This window comes from Hippocampus comes, unplaced genomic scaffold, assembly GCF_001891065.2.
Source record: "Hippocampus comes isolate QL1 unplaced genomic scaffold, H_comes_QL1_v1.1 scaffold214, whole genome shotgun sequence".
Lineage (NCBI taxonomy): Eukaryota > Metazoa > Chordata > Actinopteri > Syngnathiformes > Syngnathidae > Hippocampus > Hippocampus comes.
In genome coordinates, this window is record NW_017804875.1 from 962,807 (window position 1) to 984,287 (window position 21,481).

A 21,481-nucleotide genomic window follows, 5' to 3' on the forward strand; every position below is an offset into this window, starting at 1 on the left:
TACTCCTGCCGGTATTGGCCACTGAGGGACAGAACAAAAGTCAAGGGAAGGCACTTTTATTTATAAAGCGCATTTCATACAAAAGGCAATTCAATGTGCTTCACAGAACCTAAAAGCATTTAAAAATAAAATGCTTACCAGCAAAGTAAAGAAATCAAATATGGCATGAAATTGATTTGAATGCATCAAAGACCTTGTGGGGATAGTTATCATAGTTTTGAACCTGAATTTAAAAGAATTTAAACTTGAGGCTGACTTTGCTGCCTTCACACCTTATTCCATTTGCGTGCAGCATTACAGCTAAATGCTGCTTCACCATGTTTGCTTTGAAACTTCTGGTTTTCTATTCAATTAGCATTTCTTTCATGTATTCAGGACCCAAAGCATTTGGTTATTCATAAACTACTCCCAGAATTTTAAAATCTATTCTACCCTTCATAAAAGCATAGAGACACACATGGAGACAATCATTCCCCAGTAAGGAGTATTTTTTTTAGTCTTTCTTCACATAGGGTGAATAAATGCCTGTGAGCACTGTGCTAGTGTCTGTCTACATGTGTTGCATTGTTTGTGAGCATTTAGCTGAAGTGACGTATGAAGCTAACCTTGCTGATGTTGGCAGCGTTGTATTTGGCTAGGATCAGTTCAGGAGCATCAACAGGAAGATGATAGGTATGCATGAACTTCTCGCCGCTGGCCTTGTAGTCTTTCTGCGGTCAGAAGCAGGAAACTGGGTCAAAAAGTGTCAAGAGGTCTCCAGAGAAAGAGTTTTGTGAAGAAGGCGCTCACCGCATTGAGAATCTGAGTGTTGGACTTGACCAGCTCCATGTTCATGGAGTCGAGTGGGCTGGTGAACTTGAGGGTGTCCGGGTGCTGTCTGTATTTCTTCTCGTCCAAAGCCGCCCCAGCCGCCTTCGCCTGCTCCACCTCCAGGGAGCCGATCGGAACCCAACCGATTCCCTTGATGCAGTTCTCGTAATCCTGTTTGTACTGGTGCTAGAAAACCAAAAAAAGGATTTTGGTCCACTACCTAAAAAGCTAGGCTTATATATCCCCAAAAAGCAGTGGTAGGATGAGTATTTGGTACCTGGACTCTGGGACGCTCAATGAGGACCTAATTAACATTCTAATCATTGATAGCAATTGGGTAATTTTGTTGCGAGGGGTAGCAACTTTTCAGACCACCTCTGCGACATTTTTTTTTTTTTTAGGCCCCCCAAAACACACCTAGCAAGACACTTTAAACTGAATGGCCTGAAACGTTTAGAACTTACCTCACTGGTGTTGTAGTTCACGGTGCGAGCCCAATCCAGGTTCAAGGCACGTAAGCAACTTTTCAGACCACCTCAGCGACATTTCTTACACCAGATTCAGTAACTTTTCAAAGATTTTTAGAAATCTTTTAAAATAAATGCTTTTTTTTTTTTAGGCCCCCCAAAACACACCTAGCAAGACACTTTAAACTGAATGGCCTGAAACTTTTAGAACTTACCTCACTGGTGTTGTAGTTCACGGTGCGAGCCCAATCCAGGTTCAAGGCATCTGGTAGGAGGCAGTACTTGTGGTGGGGTTGCTTGTAGCCGGTGTTGGTCTGCACGGCCGAGGCATGCTTGGCGTGCGCCACGCTCAACATGTCCACCGGCGAGTGGTACTTGAGCTTGGCCTTGTGGTAGTCCTTCTTGTAGTTCTTGTCGCTCTGGTGCTTGGCCACCTCCATGTAGTGGACCAGCAGGGGGTCGTCCTGCAGACTACGGAAACCCACGTGGTGGCCTCGATCCTTCTCGTACGCTTTCTTGTACTGCACCTGGAGGCGGGATTGCGGTGTTTTGCTTAGCAGAGATGGGGAACTCAAAAAGACGGCAATTTGAGGACTTTAAATACGCTTTTGATAAAAATTAAGAGGACAAAATAGAGATTGGCAGCATGTAAGGTTCACAAGTCAAAAATAAGAGACACACTAAAATATCAAGCTTCAACCATCTCTACAAAATCCACAAAGGCAGGTAAGCCACATTAACTCCACAGCTTAGTTCATCGATAGCAAGTCACACATTAATTAGGCTTCTTGTCCGTTACACGTTTAATTGACAAGACATACAAGTGACAGACAATACAAAATTTTGTGTTTTGAATAGGGATGGGCCACTACAAATACCAAGTATCTGTGTCGGGCCGATACCGGCTTTATTTTCAGGTATCGAGTACTCATGGAGGCTAGGCTGTCGATACCAGCCACCAATACTTAAGGCCAAATAAAAAAAGTTTTATCGTTGGCACTATACTTTGGTAGTTTGAATCGGGGAATCATCATCTGCGTCAGAAAAGAAAGGTGTTTGTTCCAAAATTTTGGGGCATTGTTTCAAATGAAATTTGACATCTCAAAAGTTTTAAAGGTATCAGTACTTGGTGTTGGTCAGTACTGAAAGAGTGAATATTCGTCCTGGTATCGGCCTGGAAAAAAGTGGTATCAAGCAGCCCTGGTTTTGAATGTGTTATCACAATCACTAAAACAAATATTAGTTGCGACTGAGCAAATAATGACATGACTGAATTTAGTTGGGACTGGAATTTCTTGAAAGTTGGAGCTTCAGACTCGAGACTAATGACATACGTGACTTCCTCCTCCTTCTGGTGTTTAGACAACTGAGTTCGTTCGAGTGGTTCGTGTCTGTGTGCACTGTGAACTTACATCACTGGCAGCGTGTCTGGCAGCTTTGGCGGCAACAATGGGGATGGCGTCGGGCTGCAAGTCGTAGCCTTTAGCAATGATGTCCTGCCAGGCGTACTTGTAATAATTCTGAAATGGTGGACCGCAGACAGGATGAGTCAAAAAACAAATGTTCCGCCGAGATTGTGTCTTAGTCTTACGTTGCTGATGTTGTAGGCGTTGCATTTGGCCTGGAGGAACTCGGGAATGTCAACTGGCAGGCAGTACTTCTGGTGGATGTCCTCCAGACCTTGCTTGTAGAACAGCTGTGCAAAACAAAGACCGGTTAGGAAAGAGTTGATTGGAAGTGAGAGAGAAAAGCGCTTATCGTAACTCACATCACTCCTCTGGAGCTGGTTAACTTTGGCCTGCATCATGACGGGGTGGTTGTCGATGGACGTGAAGGGGATGGTGTCAGGGTGCTGTCTGTATTTTTTCTGCACAAAAAAAAAACAACAAAAAAAAGTGTTGTGTAAAACTTTTCATGTGGCAGTTTCTCTGGATAGTTGCTGCTTGTTGTACAAACCTCGTTAAGAATTTCCCCGGCATACTTGGCCTTTTCCACGTCCAAAGAGCCAAATGGCACCCATGGGGTCCCTTTGGTGTAGTTGTTGTAGTCAGACTTGTACTCATTCTGAAGCGTGGAATCACACATAGGAAAAGTACCAGACATTGTTGAGGCTGTGTCAGCACTTCCGAGGGCATTGACCAAGACAGGATAAAAGTCAGGAATAAGCTAGGTCGGCGGCGGACTCTCCAAAGAAAAAGATCCAGCAGGATAATAACAAAAGGCAGACTTTTCGTCATCGAGTTTGGTTCGGATCTGACTACACGTTGGTTTGTCCTTCATGAACTCATCATTTTTTGGTCGCTTTGGTTACTCTACTGCCGTTCCTAATTAGTGTGCCGACTCACGTCGCTCTGGATGATGTTGGCCTTCTTGGCCAGGTCCAGCAGCACGGCGTCATGGGGCAGGAAGAAGTTGGGGTTGATGCTGCGGTACCCGGCCATGGTGCTGACGGCCTGCGACTTCTTAGCCTGGGTGACGGACATCATGTCCAGAGGCGTGTGATACTTGGTCTTGATCTTTTCGTAGTCCTTTTTGTATTCTCGCTGCGGGAGAAGAACTCAAGTAAACAACACAGTTCCTGACAGCAGTGGTTCTCAAACTGGAGTCCGGGCAGCCGTAGCCTGTGAAGAGTCACGGCACCCGACGGGTTTGAGAAACAGAAATGATGAAACAAAAAGTTTGTTTACATCACTCTGGATTTTGGCCACGTGGACAGAGTGCAGGATCTTGGGATCATCATTAATGCTGAGAGCTCCGACCATCTGACCCTTGTTCTTCTCGTACTCCTTCTTGTATTTCACCTACAAGAAACAGGGGGGGAGGGGGAAATCCTGTGATTCAATTCTCACACTTTGAAGATTTGCCAAGGGCACGCATACGTCGCTGGCGATGTTTGTGTGAGCCCGGGCGGCCAAGATGGGGATCGCGTCCTCCTTAATCTCAAACCTCTTGGCCTTGGTTCTCTCCCAGTCATATTTGTAGCAGTTCTGTCAAGGAGACGGCAGAATTCAGTGTATGGTCCTGTCACGTGTATATTCACGGTACGTCTCGAGGCGGTAGCTTACGTCGCTCAGGTTGAAGGCGTTCACTCGGGATTGGACGAAGAAGGGGTCGTCCGGAGGCAGGCTGTTCTTGTGCTTGGTCTCTTCGTAGTGCGCCTTGTAGTTGAGCTGTGAGGATGGCCAAACTCTTGAGCAAAGTACTCTCTCAATCGGCACTGATTAAGTTCAAAACTTTGAGATGAATATGGTTTTGGGGAGGGTTACGTTTCACTGAGGGATTAAAAAGTAAAAGGGCCTCGACCATGACCCCTTTCTAGGGGCTTTAAAGCCTAAAAGAGGAAGAGATTACTTGGGTTTACCTAAATTCAACTGTTTTTGACTTTGTAAAGTTTTGAATGAACAGCTTTAAAAACCATTTTTCCATCATGATCCTCTTGTATATTTTTGGTGGTCTCACTCCGGTCACTTATTTTTACTCCTGCAGGAGAGCAGGACTGTGCTAGCTCACTGCCTCTATTCTGAGTTTGCTAAATTTACTCCATAGCCAGACGGCTTTCGGGTTTCCATGGCCACAAGTGGACAGGTGGGCCTCCTGCATTTTGAAAAGTCATGGAGGATGTGACTCTCCAGTTCTGCTACGTGGCTAGAGGAAAGGGCAAGGTTGAGAATCCGTACTCGGGGCGTGTCATACGTACGTCACTCAGCTGGTAGGCGTTGATGGCCGCCTGGACTAAAACCGGCGAGTCGGTCACTTGTGTGAATTTCACTTTGTCCGGATGCTGCCGGTAAACTTTCTGCAAAGCAAAGAAAAGGTAGCATAAGAAATCCACCGGAAGAGTACGGAAGAGGGCCGAAATCCTGAGTCCATGTCCCTCCTCACATCCTTGCAATCCTCCAGCTTCCTGATGGCTTCGTACTCGGCCGTGATGGTTTGAGGGAAGAAACACTGCGTTTTCATGTCTTCATAGTCGGCTTTGTACAGTCTCTGCGAAAACACAAGAATGCAAAATTGAGAGGTGAGATTTTTGGGAAGGAGTCAATGGGTGGTTGGCAAGGGGAATAACCCCAACGAATCGAACCTCGTTCTTCAGCTCCTCCACTTGTTGGCAGTGGAGCATGTAAACATCCTCGTAGCTGCCCAGGTAGTGACCTTTTATTTCGTTGTCGTACTTCTCTTTGTAGCGTCTCTGCAGAAAGACAAGGTGACGATTTATTAAAGAGCAGTTGTGGATCCTCGAAACCTTTTAAAAAGACATCATTTGACTCCGCAAAAAGTTGCCATTCAACAAGAATGGAATTGTGAAGCTGTTAAAAAAAAAGTGAAAGAAAGAAAGCATTTTGCCATTCTTACATCCGTAAACTGTTTGAGAACCGAGTCCATTTGGAACTTGGGCGTATCGCAATAGTTGATGCTGAACCCTCGGGACTTCTCGTAGTTGTCCTTGTACACTTTCTGCAAAGATCGCCCAAAAAAAAAACAAACCAAAAGCTCAACTATGTTGCTTCTTGAGATGGGACTCTCCCTTTGAGTGTGGTCGTGCAACACGTACGTCACTGAGGATGGTGCCGGCGTATCGGAGCTGCCTGAGTCGCGGGTTCTCGGTGGCCGGCAGCGTGTTGTAGTCGGACTGGGCCTTCGTCTCCTCGTACTCCTTCTTGTACTTGACCTGGACACGCAAACATGAACACGCTCATGTCATTGTTGCAGCAGGGTTTTTTTTTTTCCACTGAACTAAGTCATCCATCCATTTTTCGATCGCGGGTGGTGACTCACGTCGCTGGCAGAGGCGCCCGCCTTCTTGTGGGTGTCGTAGACGGGCGTGTCGGTTTGCATGAAGTAGATTTGGTCTTTGGAGTCCTCGTGCTTTTGCGTGTATTTCCTCTGCAAGGGAAAGAAGCAAAGGTTCGTGCTAGCGTCTGCCGTACATCCGGCCGTCCCAAAGTTAGTGAAACTCACGGAAAGTACCGAAATAACTACAATTAAAATTGAAAGAGCATTTTCGTGAACAAAATAAAATAAAAAATGAAAATTCTTTTGAAAAAAAATGAAGGCTAACTGCAATTGCATCCAACTAAAACTAATTCCAGCGAAACTGTCCATTTTTTGGGGGGTGAGTTTAAATGTATTTATTTAACATCAATAATAACAACAATAATAATAATAATAATAATAATAATAATAATAACAATATTTATTAATGCTGTAGGTTAGAGAGGAAGGAAGGCCAAACAGTCGTCTGAGAATTGTGTGTGTCTGTGTGTCTTACATTGCTGAGGTTGTCCATGGCTACCCTGGCCATGGCCACGTCAAAGTAGGGCGTCTCGCACCATTGACCCTTCACGTCTTCGTTGTACGCCTCCTTGTACTTGAGCTGGGGGGAGTAAGTTCAAAAGCGACATTAAACCATGTATCTTCAAAGATGACTTGTTTCTTTTTTAGGGTGTTTGGGGAGTAGAAAAGAAAAAAAAAACTTGAAAGGTTGATTTTCAAAACATTTTTTAAATAAAATGCTTTCTTGTGAAAAACACAAAGCAAGTGAATTTGTTTTTTTTTAATGTGGAAAAGATTAAGTAACACAATACTGTACATGCTTCTGAGTTTGTCAGATTTTTTTTTTTGTTGTAATTTGTATTTTGGGGGATTAGATGTCATACAACTCGAGACATTTGGCGATCCATAATTAAAATCAAAACATTTCAATGTTAAAAAAAAAAATTCTGAGCTAAATGTTTCCAATTTTCTCATCTCAAGGTTTTGTGATCATATTAATGAGTATTGTTTGTTCTTTTGTTGTAAACAAAAAAATGATACATAGATAAATGTTGTAGATGTATTTTGTTACAGTTTATGATTACAAAAAAAAAAAAGACAGAATTAGAAAATTTGAAAATGGAAGACAAAAAATGATGCGCTTACATCGCTGCGCTGGTCCGAGGCTATCCTGGCCAGCTCCACCTCGGGGGGGTCGGCCAGGCTGGTGAACTCGGCCATGCGCTCCTCGTGCCCTTTCTTGTACTGGATCTGAAGTCGGCGCCATCAGAACGTCAGCAAAACAACCCCATTATGAGCAAAATATTTGGTGGCGACGGACTTACGTCACTGAGCGCCTCCTGAGCCTTGGCCACCCGACGCAGTTCGAGGCTGTCGGTGTACGGGCAGAACATGGTCTTCTCCTCGTCCCAGTCCTCAGTGTACATTTTCTACACCGCCACAATCCACATGCACGTCACGAAAATACATATTTATGATTCAAATATAATGCGTCCTTTTTCATAGTTATGGTAAAAGCAACAACAAAAAATAAAGTCTCACTTTGCTGTAGTTGGCGGCATTCTTCACAGCCAAAACCAGTTCTGGGGCATCTGGAGGCAGATGGTACTTGTCCTTGATCTCATCCCACTTCTGCCGGTAGAGGACCTACGCGGGCGAATGTTTGGGTTATTGGCAGTTTCTGTGGAGCTTTCTGTGACTTGCGCTCAGCGGACCCACCTTGCTGATGAGGTCCGACACGTGCTTGACATGGGCAATCTCCTGTGCCTCGCCGTCGTACAAGCTGCCTGTCTTGGACTTGTTGCCCTCCATACGGTATTTGATCTGTGGATGCAATGCTGCAAGTCAACCGTCCACTTGGCCATAAATTAATCGGACCGCCAGAATGGGCTAACCACATTTTGTTCTTTACCAGGAGAGGGATTTAGACAAATAGAATTGTACTTATCCTAATATGCGGATGCAGCAGCACTTAAACTGACAAAAACGGTGCAAAAATGGGCTGCCCTTTGCATTTCAAAATCGGAACAAAACGATTTAAATTTTGATCTGAAAGCTAACCTTTGTCTCAATTTATTTCTGCATTCAACATTAAAAAAAATGACAAGAATGGAGTTGACGAGAGCAATGAAAACAACACCAGCAAGAGTGCGACTAATGACACCAACAACAACACCAGTAGCAACATCAAAAGCAACAGCAGCAATTCCAGAAACACTAACAATAGCGACAACAATGACAGAAATAACACCAACACCGCCAGCAACGACAAGGACAGCAGCAACAAAAATAACAGAAATTAGAGCAACAACAGTGATAACAACAGCTCCAACAAAGATTGCAACAATGACAATTGGGGCAACCACTACAAAGTACAGCAACAGCAGCAACAAGAGCAGCAGCAAAAACTACAGCAAAAAAATAAAAAAAAAAACAACTACAGCAACAACAAAGGCAACAACAGCAGCAATAAGGAGGTCAAGAAGAACCGTATGGTCCCTGTGCGGCCACTCGTCGACATACCTCACTGAGTTGCTCCTGAGCCTTGCGGATGCGAATCATCTCGGGCGTATCCGTGGTGATGGAGGGAGGTTTCCCTCTGGACTTGTCGTAGGCCTGCCGATATTTGTTCTGCATGGCGGAGCAAAAGACAAGCGATGAGGGCGCAAAGAAAGTGTTGCGAGTGGAAAGAAGGAGAGCGGCAAGTGGCGACTCACATAGCTGAACTGGTCCAACATCTTCTGGCTGTGTTCCAGATACGGGGTCATGAACTTGGACGTGTCCACTTTCACCTTTTTCACCACTTTCCTGGTGGGCAAGCCCGACTGGCGGAAGGCAACATGCAAGTCACAAACGCAAACGCACGTCGCTCGCGCGCTTTGCTGTCACTCAAAATAAACATGCAGGAAGGCACATTCGGATTTGCGCTGAGATTTTTTTGAGGGGAAAGCATTCAATTGATTTTTTTTTTCAATACAAATGTCATTATTTCAAGGAAAATAAGTTGTTATTTTAAAGGGGAAGTCAAGTCAAAACATTTCTTTCCAATAGTATGTTCTATGCGACACCCAATAGACGTAACACGGGATTCAGATTAATATTGCGTGTGTGGAATATGAATTAAGCAGCTAAATTCGCCCGTTTTTACTCTTCACACAGGTCGGCCATTTTGGCTCGGGACTCAGGTAACAACCAATCACGGCTCAGCTTGCAAACATCATATAAACAAACTCAGACAACAGGTGAGCCGTGATGGGACTGTGATGTCATTTTCAGTCAGCAGAAAGTGGCAAAATGGCCGCCTCCTGAGATTAATGAAAACTGATGGATTTTGCTGCTTGATTCCTATTCCACAAACGTAATATTAATCAGAATGCCAATTTTAGTTTCAAGGAGGCACATACAACATATTGTAAAGAACATTTTTGACAGGATGTGATCGGAGTCAGGTTGTATCGTTTGAGATTTAAAAAATGAATTAATTAATAATAACGTACAAAATGCCAATTTTAGGTTCAAGGAGGCACATACAACATATTGTCAAGAACATTTTTGACAGAACGTGATCGGAGTCAGGTTGTATCGTTTAAATGACATTTAAAAAATGAATTAATTAATAATAACGTACAAATGTACAATACAAAAAGAAAACCAATTATAAATAAGATTTGAGAGGATATGCATTTTTGAAACACGTTTCAGAATATTGCATGAAAAAAGTTGTATCATTAAAAAAAAAAAAGTAACCTCACAAGAATAAACTTGCAACTATATGAGAATTGAATCCATTTTTTTTTTTACATTAACATAAATACCATTTTTCGGAAAGAGAAACGGTGTATCTATTTGTGAACCAAAGTCGTAGTATATTTGAGAGGATATGCATTTTTGAAACACGTTTTAGAATATTACACGAAAAAAGTTGTATCATGAAAAAAAAAGTAACCTTACAAAAATAAGGTTGCAACTATTGTATCTGAGAATTGAGTCCATTTTTTTCCACAAATAACATTTTCGGAAAGACAAACGGTGTATCTATTTGTGAACCAAAGTCGTAGTAAAATGACGATAACGTAAAAAAATGGCTTGATCTCACAATTGAAAACCTCTGCGGCCAATATATACAGTATTCTATATTCATTTCACAAATGAGTCTTCATCAACACCGCCAGTTGTCAACTGACGTCGAGCAGCACAAGGTAGCTAGCGAGCAAGCTAGCCGGGAAACGTTGAAACGGGGCTTGCGCAAGACAAAGCGCGGCGGGCTGGTAGGTCGTGCCATTTTGCTGTAATTTACCTGATGCTCGCGGTGATGAGGTTCATGAGGTTGATGATGTTGATGTTGATGATGATGATGATGAGTGTGGTGCTCATGAGTGACGTGTGTCGTCGTTGGCATCTGCTCAACACATCACACAAATCATACAACACACTCTGGCCTTGCACGACATGGAAGAAGAAACACGCTGGTGCTTTGCGTGTGACGGCGTACAGGCCGATTCATACTCAGTTCTGGTGTCCAGAAGGCGCTAGTACTAAATTGCTATCGTGCTAATTCAAATGTGGCCATCGAAATGTCACGATTAGTTAAGAGCAAAAGGAATCACAAGCTTCCAAAGGATTTTATCAGAAAAGAAATAAGGTTTTGTTTTATTTAACACTTTTGAGAAAGAAAAAAGGCTTGTGATGACTTATGAGGGAAATAAAACAGAACTGTGACCTCTTCTTTGAATTAAAAAAATAATAATCTAGATTTCTTGTCAACTCTTCGAGGTAATCATCGGTTGTGACCTAAAATGAAAAAAAAAATCTGGATTTCTCTTTCATAAGAAACATCACGTCTGATTGTGAGTTCTCTGAACAAAAAAAAAATTGGATTGCTCTCTACTATGAAAAATTAGGTCTGATTGAGTCTCATTCTAAAAGGAAAAAATCTGAATTGTTGTCTCACCTGAGGGGAAAAAAAAACAGTTTGAGTGTGTGTTCTTCTAGGAAAAATCGAGATTGGTTGTAAACTCTTCTAAATAAAAAGCAGGTGCTCGGGTGACATCCATTCTATTTTGGATTGTAATTTCCAATCTGTCTGTCATCCAGTATTGCCAACTATATTTAGCCATTTTCAGACCCCCTCCTCAAAAAAGCCACCGGCGAAAAATCGAGCAACGTCTCTGTAACACCGGCCCAGCTGCCGTCAGAGCACGGATGGCCATGATGAAACATAAAAATGTCAGAATATCAAATTCTACCGATGATTCCTTCCCACACCAGAGCTGAGAGAAAAGACATCTGCAGCACCATCGCCATCATTTTACAACAATATTTGTATCAGAGCTCGTTATGTGAATTTCATAGACAGGAGAGAATCATGGCAGTTCCACACTAAAACTGACACATACCGTTGTTATTCTATTGTTGACGATAAATCAAATAACCACTTATTTAATGATAGAAATGAATTAATATAAAAAATAAATAAAAAGACAAACACGACTTGACAAGAGCTAAAAAAAATTTAGGTAAAAAGAGTTGAATTGAAATAACGGTTAAAAAAAAAAAAAAAAAAAAAAAGACCCTCAACAAAAATAATGGCGGCACTCAACGTCCACAATCTTTACAGGTGGCTGAAAACCAAATGTCCACAACCAAATTTGCCACTATTGCAGGCCAAACTCCGTTCCAAGAGTCTTTTTAGTTCTTTATTTACATTAAATGTATTTAAATGAAATTGGAACATGAGATCGAGCTTAGGAATTTCCCAAATGTTGTGGTTTCACGTGTGAAACGTCCAAATGGTTCTCTCCTTTCTTCGTATTCCAAACGAGGCATTTGTTCTCCACAGTGTAGATGAAAGTGCAAGTGAAAGCAGAGTGTATTGTTTTGTTTTTTTTCCTCTCTCTCTTTAGCCGCCTTCCAACCCCAAAACAAACTGTTTAGCATCTTTTTGGCAACTAAAGATGCTAAAACCTTGACCGCACGACGTGTTACAAGAGAGACGGACCGACGGATGACGCCGGCGTTCGATCTCCCTCATAAGACGTCACTGAGGCAAATACCAGGACGACTTTAGTCCTATTTCGCCAGGAAATAAGGGACTAATTGATCGCCCTTCTGTTTTCACTCTTCCATTGGACACTGAGTCTGAGATGGTGACGCATGGTCCAGAACGCGTCAGGGTTCAAGGACCGTCACAGTGAATACAACAACAAAATCAAAAGATGACATGAAGGTGTTGACATGAGACAAAAGGCAGAGGGGAAATGGGTGAAAATCGTTACAAATCAACATGTTAAAAAAAAAAAAAAAAAGACGTTGAGTCAAATATAGCCTGAGATGCACAAAGCAACTTGTTTGATTGTCTAATCAGCACAAAAACAGATTTCCCGAAATTCTGAGCTGTGAAGTGAATTTTACCGTGCTTATTTCTTGTTTAAAACATTCGGGCCAATAAGTGTCAACATTGAAACATTTTTCAATACTTTGACAAGAACAAATGTCACGTGAAATAGAACAATTGCCAACCAGGAAGAAGACATTGTCATCTTGCTATAAAATGGCGACAGGCCGACAATTGTCGCCATTTTTTTTCCTCAGCAATTTGCTCATAAAAAAGTTTTGGTCAAGAATCTTAAGAATTAAAAACATGCTCAAGATGTTTTCACTAAAATGGCGACAGGCCGACAATTGTCGCCATTTAAAAAAAAAAAAAAAAAAAAGGCCATTTTTTTTCCTCAGCAATTTGCTCGTAAAAAAGTTTTGGTCAAGAATCTTAAGAATTAAAAACATGCTCAAGATGTTTTCAAAATGTCACGAGGCATGAAATGATTGCTAATTGCTAAAATACGTTAGCATAACAAACAGCTAATTGCTACCTCCTTTTTTCCCCCTTTCGACAATTTGCTCGTCAAAACGTCGGGGCGACGGTCGTATGCATTAAAATCACATGTGATATGTTTGCGACTAACAAGTCCGTCTAGGAACTAGGTCAGTTTTAAACTTTGCTCGATTCTCAACGTTAGTGAACAGACATGAAGATGAACAACAACAAAAAAAAAATCATCAAATGTGTAGCGAGCGGGATTTATGAAGTTGACACGTAATTTTTTTTCAAGTCAAGACAATTTTTTCACGATGACTCAGGCCAAAGTCATGTTTGAGCTTTTTTCAGTCTGCGTTTCGGATGTCCTGTTGAACTGTTCTGTCTCTCACGGGTTAGTCCTGGTACTACGTGAGGTTTATATCACACGTATCACTCTTCATTGTTGATAGTCGACACTAAACCAGATTACGAGACCAGAATAGGCAACAAACTAGCCAAGTGATAGCGTGAAAACATCGAAATAACAAGAACGATTTTCGAAGTTCCAAATGATGCTGCCATACCACACCAATGATACAGCACGCTAACTTTAACAGTCTTTTGAATTTGAGCCAGTTCGCCTCATCTCACCGAAACGGAATCCTGCTGCCCCAAAGTCACTATTCATAGGACTCATGCAGCGAGACGGGCCTTTGAACTGAAACCGAAACAATTTTGTGCGTTTTTTTTCACTTACCTCATCCAAAACTTCCTCTTCCTCCTCTTCTTCTTCTTCTTCCTCCTCCTCCACCACTTCTTCCTCCTCTTCTACTTCTTCCCCTTCCACCTCGTATTCCTCCTCCCATTCCTCCACATACTCCACGATACGATGCGACATCTTGAGACCCCTTCAGAGGCTCTACGCAAAGAAGATCTTTCAGGACTTTGACTTGGACACTGGGGGTGATATTTCAAGGGCCAGAAAGGTACCAGAGAAAGATTCCTGCAGTGTCTTCTTGAGTCCGCAAGTCCCCGGCCATCCACTAGGGACCGGAGTCCTTTAATCACACTTTTGTTTGCCCTAAAACCACAAAAAAAGTGTGAGCGTGAGTGAAGGTATGTATCCTGAACTACCACCACAAATCGAACTCCTCCCCCATTTGACGAGAGGTGACAGCTGCAGCCTCAGCTATTTGACATGTAAACCAACGCCGCAGCCCGATTGGGCGGCCGGCTCGGGCGAACCGTGATGCCATCCCTTCTGAGGCTAAGGTTTAAATATAGGACTCACTTTTTTTTAGCACGACAAACCAACTTTTTTTTCAATTAAAATTGGGGGAAGTTGAATGAAAACCAGAAGATAAACTGCTAGTCCTGGCCACCAAATGCCACCATCCAAAACCACCATCAGGTTCAGTTCTGGATCAGGCTCAGTTCCAGGTGGTCCCACTGGATTAGTCTAATGAGGGATGCAAAAAAAAGCCATGCAGACCAGAAAGAGAAACCCCAAGCTTTTCTCCAGTTTTTTTTTTTTTTTTTTGCTCGCTTACCAGTTAGCGTTTTAATGGTCTCCCAAAAGCCGCCAAAGCCTCCCCCCAAGCTTCCCTCCAGAGAAACGCTGGGTGACAGAGTCACAGCTGAGGCTACTTCTACCCAGGTGGTCATGTGGTGCTTGCGGCCAATCGCAAAGCGGGGGCGCTCGGGTTTCAAACGCTAAATATACCAAAAGAGATCCCCTTTGGGGAAGAGCAGCTGTTGGGAGGCCGAATGCATCAGCAGAGCAAAAAAGTACACTGATTGGGTTGTTGATAAAATGCTTTTAGAAGTTTGGGGGTGGGGCTGTTGTTAGAAGGTCTCAGGAGGTGGTAGAGAAAGTCACAGGTTGGTGCACGTCCAGTTAGAGAATCCGTGGAAGCCACCCCACTGGATCAGGTCTGAAATGAGGTCAGACGGACGCCAAGATCCAAATTACGTCACAGGATAAAATAACAGACTCCACCGAGGCCTCATTAAACATTTATCACGTGTGAAATCAACGTGTGAATAACATAACAGATGAAACCGTCATCATCATAACATATCAAATGGAGTCAGTGTTCACTTGCTGAAAAAGAAAACCGTAATAAGATCTTACATGACACATTCTGATGAGATGGACACGTCTGACAGGTTGTGGAATCTAGATCTGATCTGGATTAAATTTGACTCCAAAGAATCCACCTTTGCCTTACACAGTTTGCAGAAACTTAGTAAGATAGGATTTATTTGTTTCATGTTCAACATCAAAACGGACAGGATCGTTTTCTGTTTTGTCACTTGTGCATGGAATAAAAATTGGAAATGCGGTCATATCTGGATGAAACTTGACATCGAATAGGATTGTACATGTTGCGTTTACATTGCTGCTATATGCAAAAACTGGATCGGATCTGGATTAAACTTCATACAGCACATTTTCACCCCCCAAAAAGTTTATATCAAAATGGGTGCACGACAGGAAAAAACGACAATTGCCTTGAGGATTTTTGTGGGGTTTGTCAAGATCTCAGGATGGAGATGGTGGAGAAGAGCTCAAGAAGGTTCAAGCAGTGTCAGATGCCATTTTGAATGAATCCTGAGATAAAATATTTGCCACGTGAAATGTCCTTTTCTGGAATAAACATAACCGGATCTTGCAGAAACACATTCAACTGATCTAATGAGACTGAACTGACTGAAAATATATTTTGTACTTGTATTTGCTTTGAACTCAAATAAACAATTTGTATCGCATCAGGATTAAAAGTGACATTATAGGTTCTGATAAATGAATTCAATACGAAGCAATTGCAGTAGCTCGAGTGAGCTTTGAAGGACACCTGGAAATAGTCTGCCCTTCAAATCATGACCACAAACCTCCTGTGACTTTCAGGCAGAGTTGCTCGAGACTTTTTTGTAGTCTGCTCATGATAGACGTACCTACTGAATTTCAGGTTGCGAAGTAAAACTGGCTTTGTGGGATGAACTTTCTATAAAGGACTCCTGGAAAATGACCCCAAAAGGTCTGCTTCAAATCCAACGTGGCCGACTTCGCATCTCTTTTCAAGAATGGCTTCTTGAGACTTTTTTTGTGGGTCTACTCAAGAGAGACAAGGCGAACAAATGTCACATTGTCAAGTGAAACTGTCTTCCCGGACTGGATTTTCCGCCAAAATTCACAAGCTGAAAAAACACGAGTGGTAAACACCGCAGCTGATGAGAGGACAAAAACAAAAACAGAGATGACTGTTCATGTTTTGGTTTTTTTTTGCAGGTGATGTCAGAAGCCCAAAATGAAACGGATTAGTAGGGCGACGACAGGTGGGATGGGTCACTGCTGTTTGGGCTAACAGTTTCCATAGCAACACGCTCATCCTCCTGGAGGAGAGGCTGACGTCTTGCCTGGGGTGTGATAAACGAATTGTGACAGACGGCTCAGCCTGCGGGAGCTGGCACCTTCAAAGTGACCTTTACAGCGACGCTTGGACCAAAAGGAACAATCCCGGCAGTAGCAGAGTTGTTGCAGCTATACGTGTCTGCCTGTAGGGGGAGCATTTGATTTTCTGGCCTGGCTGACCTCGTGTAGTTGACTTTTGCGTTATATGCCAAGTCATCAAACTGCTGTCATGTTCGGTGAACACGACAGCTTAATGCTACTTATCTGTCTAGTGTATGTTATCTCGATTTATCGTTGCATTGTAAAATCAGCTTTGGTGGCTACATTTCTAAGCAATTCTTTGGACCCCTGGAATTGGGCCAATTTGGCCTGAAAATTGATATTTGAAACCAAAATGGCAGATTTTCTTCGTCTTTTCTAGCATGGCTTCTTGAGATTTTTTTATTTTGTGGGTCAACACCTGATAGAAATGCCTGCAAACCATCATATTGCTCGGTGAAACAGGCTTTGGAGGCTTAAGTAAAAAAATAAATAAAATTGAAGCACCCCTAGAAATGGCAGACTGAGTTTTTTCAGGCGTGACGTCTTGATATTTTTTTGTGGGTACTCAAGTTAAGACATGCTTACCAAATATATTGCTAAAACAGCCTTCAGTGGCTGACTTTTCAAAAGATTCAAAGGACCCATGGAAATGACCAAAAAGACCCTGAAATGGGCGCTTCAAACTGTGTGTTTTTGTGCATGGCTCTCGGATTTTTTTGTGGGTCTACTCATGACAGCCTGCCTGCTACATTTCATATTGCTTAATGGGACTGGTTTCGCGGGTGGAATTTTCAAAAATATCTGGAGGACCAAAATCGACTTTAAAATGGCTGACCTTTCTGTGTCTTTTTGGGCACAGATGATCTAGACTTTGTCTGGTCCGCTTCTGCAACATTTTAAAATCAAAACGTTAATCCCACATACAGAGTGCAAATTTTACATGACTTTAACTTTACTTACCGTTTGCCTGCCTTGCACACCAAGTTGCAACGAGACCAGAGGCCACCATCTTTGTGGAATTTTCTAAAAAAGATGGGATGAGAAAGTAGCAGCCCAACAAAAGACTCGAGGAGATATGTTGGGAAATGGTTATACTGTTTTACTCTAACTTTGGACCACATTTTTTATAGACGTGACACAAAACCATTTCACACACACCTCCCACCCCTCTGACACAAAAAAATCAATTTCTGCATAGCCCATCATCGGATTTAAAAATGTTGTCACGTTGGTAATCAAAGGCAGACACTGGAAAATGTGTAAAACGTATGTTGTGGTGACAACTCTGTGAAAGAAAACTCAGAGGACGCACTTGAGATGAACAGATAAAAACATTTAATTGACTGGTTTTATCTTCGGGGGGCGCGTCATGTGATTACCCCCCACCATCACCAGTCCCACTCCCATCCACCTCATTCATCATCACACCAAGCGTCCATGTTGCTACAGGCACCGTGTTAAAACAATACTGGACTGGACGCAACGTCGCTGGTCCGGGAATACTATGTCAAGGCCGCAGGGGCTGCAGAAGAGGACCTCCATCTTGTTGAAAGGAAAAAGCGTGCACTTTAAATAAAGTCCTCGATCCAATAAATTATCACACAAGACAAAAAGAAGGTCCTCAAAATAGCTTGGTGGGGAAAAAGGCTCAGGCCAAGCCACCACCTCATCACGATCCAAGTCCTGGAGCGAGGCCAGATGAACGTTCAGAGGCCATCATCTGACTCGTAACCGTGACATCATCCACTCAAGACCTTGACACAAACTGGAGGAGAAAACAATAAAAGAAAGATGAGACTTTAATTTGATTTATTTTAAGATTAGGTGGCCTGAAAGTGGACAAACTAAGCAGATAATGGACGTTTCGCATTAAAAATAGCGGATTTCCTATCTTTTTGGAGTTTGGCAGTCGTGTTGATCAAATTTCCCTCTGCCAAAAATAAATAAATAAAAAGGCTTTCGGGCTGAATTTGAACAAATTCCCCAAATTTAATGTTTCCCCCAAAATAGAAAAATAAATTTCAAAAGGCAAATTTAAAGCAAAATGGACATCTTTCGCAGACTTTTTGGTCTTGGCTTCTGGAGACTTTTTTGTGGGTCTCATCATCATAGCCGCGTCAACCAAATCTCCTGTTGCTCAGTGAACCTGGCGTAAGATTTTTCAAATGATTCTTAAGGACCACTGGTAAAGGCAACGTCAGATGCAAATGCCAGGGTTCCTGTGTCTTGACTTTTTTGTGGGTCAACTCATGGCAGACACGTCTACCAAATTCCATGTTGCTAAGTGAAACTGGCCATTTTGTGTCGGAAATGTCTTTTAAGTGGTCTTATCCTTCAGTGCAAAGACGCTTGACTTGAATCACATGTGGCTTGTTCGCATGTTGTCATTTTGCATTAAGCGTGTTAGCATGTGAGTCACCCTTCTCCGGTGAGGGCACAGCAAGCCTGGATGTGCCATTGGTGGTCTTTGACCGCTGTGAGCTGCAGGCTGTGCGAGATATCGGCCACCGACATGCAGCCCTTCACATCCTGCTTGTTGGCAAACACCAGGAGTCCCGCCTTCCTCAGGTCCTACACCACACATGCGATTATTAATCTTGATACATATTATAACATGCATGCCTGTGTGTGGCGTCTCCTACTTCATGCGCCAGCATCCTGTAGAGCTCCTCTTTGGTCACCGAGATTCTTTCCCGATCAGTGCTGTCGACCACCACGATCACAAACTACAACACAAACATTAGCCCTTGAGTAAGTCCTCAAAGATGCACGTCAAAAATTCTAATGTTTGGGATGGATAGAGAGTGGAAAGATGTGAAAGATTGCTGCAGGCTTTGAATCGGGGAAAAATAATGGTGGCCAAATGAGTTTCTGGTATTTTAACCCTCTTTACATACAAACCATTATCAACAGCAAACAGTTACCATTTCAGTAGTGAATCACCATGACAAGAAAAGTGTGAAAATGTGCTGCATGCTTTGAATTGGGGAAATAGCATCATCTGGTGGACATTTATAAATTCTGCAGTGAGTGATTTGATTAAGAAAAAAATAATTCATCCTTAATGTATTTCCAGGAGGGAAAGTCACATAAAATAGATCTTACTGTTTACTTATATCTCAATAGCGTGTCATCTCTGGGTTTTTTTTCAACTCAGATGATTTTGTATGCCTAAATATCTCACGACATGAAGGAATGGAGGCGGTCGCTCACCTTCTGAGATAGATGGATAGATAGATAGTTCGATAAGAAGTAAGAGTTGTTACCTCTGTGTTAGTATAATAGGTATTCCACGAGGACCTCAGTGACTCCTGCCCGCCGATGTCCCACATGAGGAAGTGCGTGTTTTTCACCACGATCTCCTCTACATTGCTACCAATGGTAGGCGACGTATGCACCACCTCGTTCATGGAACTATGACAAAAATATAAAATAAAACATATAATTAAGTTGCAAGCAGCTATAAACAGGCCCATGCACCCCATCTTCATGTAAAATCCGCAGAATATCAAACTGATGAGATGCCCGAAATGGCTGTGCTTTTAAACAAAAATTTCACTTGATTTTTTTTTGTATACTAAAAATGGCTGCTTCAAAACAAAACGTACACCTTAGGCATGAGCGCTAAAATTCACTCACACTGGTGAAAATACAGGTACTCACAACTGGTAAAGAATGGTGGTCTTGCCCGCGTTGTCCAGACCAACAATGATGACTTTGTGCTCTGGAAGACAAGAGACGACACTGATTACAGACTTCGCGGAAAAATGCTGACTCATGTTCAGATTCTTCAGAGTCATCTTTTCTGCATCGTATATTTTGACAGTATTTAAATACGTAATTTTGTGTGGCTTTAGCCTGAGACTATTTCACTTTTTTTTCTCTTAAAAGAATTTATCAACACACAAAAAAAAAGACAACTTTTCCATCATAATACAGGCGTGATAATACAGCGACTTCATTCTCACAACATTGCATTTTCTTCTCATGATTTTAAAAATGTACAAAAATCACTACTTTTTCCTCACAATATTTTTCATGTAACTCTTGCAAACTTACAACCGTTTTTCTCAAATAAAATGATGACAATATTCCTTAGAACAGTTTGATATTTTCACGTGTTTTTTCCCCTCATTAAATAAAAGAATTACAAAAACGACTCCCATGCTTATACTCATACTTCGATGTAATTCTCAGTAGTCCAACTTTTTCGTTCCAAAAATTAAATCCGAATAAAATTAAACATTTGGTAACGAATGATAATCATTCAGCTTTTACGAACGATCTCGTTAATGAGTCAACATTCCTCCAAGTCAGCCAAATTATAATAAATAACCTGCGGGCAGACACTTCATTAGGTACACCCACCAATGGCATCCAATAGGAAAATTGTGCCTTCAGTTACATTGTCCCCCAATAGACGGTGTACCTAATGAAGTGTCCATTCTCGATTGCATTCCATAAGTGTGTGTGTGTGTGTGTGTGTGTGTGTGTGTGTGTGTGTGTGTGTGTGTGTGTGTGTGTGTGTGTGTGTGTGTGTGTGTGTGTTAGCTCAGGCCTGTTAGCATCACGTCGTTTTGCTCTCGCCTGGTCTTTAAACGCCGTAATGCTTCTTACCTTGGTGGTTAAAAAGCCTCCATAACTTGGTGAAAAGTATTCCCATGGTTGGTAAAGCTGAACCGCCTCGCCAAACTCGGAATTTCCCTAACGAGCTAGCAAGCCAGCCTAGATGCTAATTAGCGCGACAGGGTTATCAACGCGTTTGAACGCAAGCGCCATGGCCGATTTAACGCCATACAGGATGCAGAGAAGCAGCCCCGCACCTGTGCCAGTCACGTCAAGGGGGAAATTAAGAGGGAAAGTGGAGGAATTTGCTGGAAAGGGAGCGGCGTTGCGTGGCGTTGCTAGCGCGGCGGCTATCTTACTAGCGCAAATGTCAGCTGAGAGGAGAGCGGCTGCCTCGATGGCAGTCAATGCGCATGCGCAGTGGCACCAGTCCACTGCATTGTTCGCGGGTGATGACTTGTCAATCATTTCTGGGCATACAAATGTAAATAACAACTATAAAACTAAACAAAATATATCTAACATAGCATTCGCCACCACACCACGTTTTTGTTATTCACCAGTCGGCTGGTCACGATACCCCACAAATAGCAAGAGTCCACTGTCATATGT

The 21,481-nt window shown here is 42.5% G+C and overlaps 2 protein-coding genes across 2 annotated transcripts in view; both read right to left on the reverse strand.

Annotated features, from left to right (window-relative positions):
* neb (nebulin) overlaps positions 1-14,511 on the reverse strand; it is a 61,580-nt gene extending 47,069 nt beyond the window's left edge. The window contains exons 1-28 of the mRNA XM_019880123.1: positions 14,397-14,511; positions 13,837-13,927; positions 13,604-13,765; positions 10,348-10,449; positions 8,768-8,875; positions 8,574-8,681; positions 7,770-7,874; positions 7,593-7,697; positions 7,376-7,480; positions 7,197-7,301; positions 6,547-6,651; positions 6,054-6,161; positions 5,830-5,946; positions 5,631-5,732; positions 5,359-5,466; positions 5,160-5,264; positions 4,975-5,073; positions 4,343-4,447; positions 4,157-4,264; positions 3,965-4,078; positions 3,623-3,820; positions 3,234-3,341; positions 3,046-3,144; positions 2,869-2,973; positions 2,690-2,797; positions 1,493-1,804; positions 790-996; positions 606-710 (exon numbers count right to left, since the gene is read on the reverse strand). Of these exons, the coding sequence (XP_019735682.1) occupies positions 606-710; positions 790-996; positions 1,493-1,804; positions 2,690-2,797; positions 2,869-2,973; positions 3,046-3,144; positions 3,234-3,341; positions 3,623-3,820; positions 3,965-4,078; positions 4,157-4,264; positions 4,343-4,447; positions 4,975-5,073; positions 5,160-5,264; positions 5,359-5,466; positions 5,631-5,732; positions 5,830-5,946; positions 6,054-6,161; positions 6,547-6,651; positions 7,197-7,301; positions 7,376-7,480; positions 7,593-7,697; positions 7,770-7,874; positions 8,574-8,681; positions 8,768-8,875; positions 10,348-10,449; positions 13,604-13,744 (3,192 nt within the window). The 5' untranslated portion in view covers positions 13,745-13,765; positions 13,837-13,927; positions 14,397-14,511. The remainder of the gene's footprint in view (positions 1-605; positions 711-789; positions 997-1,492; positions 1,805-2,689; positions 2,798-2,868; positions 2,974-3,045; positions 3,145-3,233; positions 3,342-3,622; positions 3,821-3,964; positions 4,079-4,156; positions 4,265-4,342; positions 4,448-4,974; positions 5,074-5,159; positions 5,265-5,358; positions 5,467-5,630; positions 5,733-5,829; positions 5,947-6,053; positions 6,162-6,546; positions 6,652-7,196; positions 7,302-7,375; positions 7,481-7,592; positions 7,698-7,769; positions 7,875-8,573; positions 8,682-8,767; positions 8,876-10,347; positions 10,450-13,603; positions 13,766-13,836; positions 13,928-14,396) is intronic.
* A 2,866-nt stretch (positions 14,512-17,377) lies between these two features.
* arl5a (ADP-ribosylation factor-like 5A) lies at positions 17,378-21,282 on the reverse strand. The gene is made up of 6 exons (XM_019880113.1): positions 20,921-21,282; positions 19,967-20,027; positions 19,570-19,717; positions 18,946-19,029; positions 18,723-18,874; positions 17,378-18,068 (listed from the first exon to the last, which is right to left on the reverse strand). The coding sequence occupies exons 1-6, from the start codon at positions 20,964-20,966 to the stop codon at positions 18,020-18,022; spliced, it is 540 nt and encodes a 179-aa protein (XP_019735672.1). The 5' UTR covers positions 20,967-21,282; the 3' UTR covers positions 17,378-18,019.
* Positions 21,283-21,481: the final 199 nt, after the last annotated feature.

Bases quoted from the DNA above. Each gene is read 5' to 3' on its own strand.
- arl5a (XM_019880113.1), bottom strand. From the start codon at position 20,966: ATGGGAATACTTTTCACCAAGTTATGGAGGCTTTTTAACCACCAAG. The intron at 19,718-19,966 runs GTGAGTACCTGT...TTTTTGTCATAG, and splicing joins ACCACCATTCTTTACCAGTT to TTCCATGAACGAGGTGGTGC. The intron at 18,069-18,722 runs GTGACTCACATG...TTTCTCCTCCAG, and splicing joins TGTGCCCTCACCGGAGAAGG to TTTGTGTCAAGGTCTTGAGT.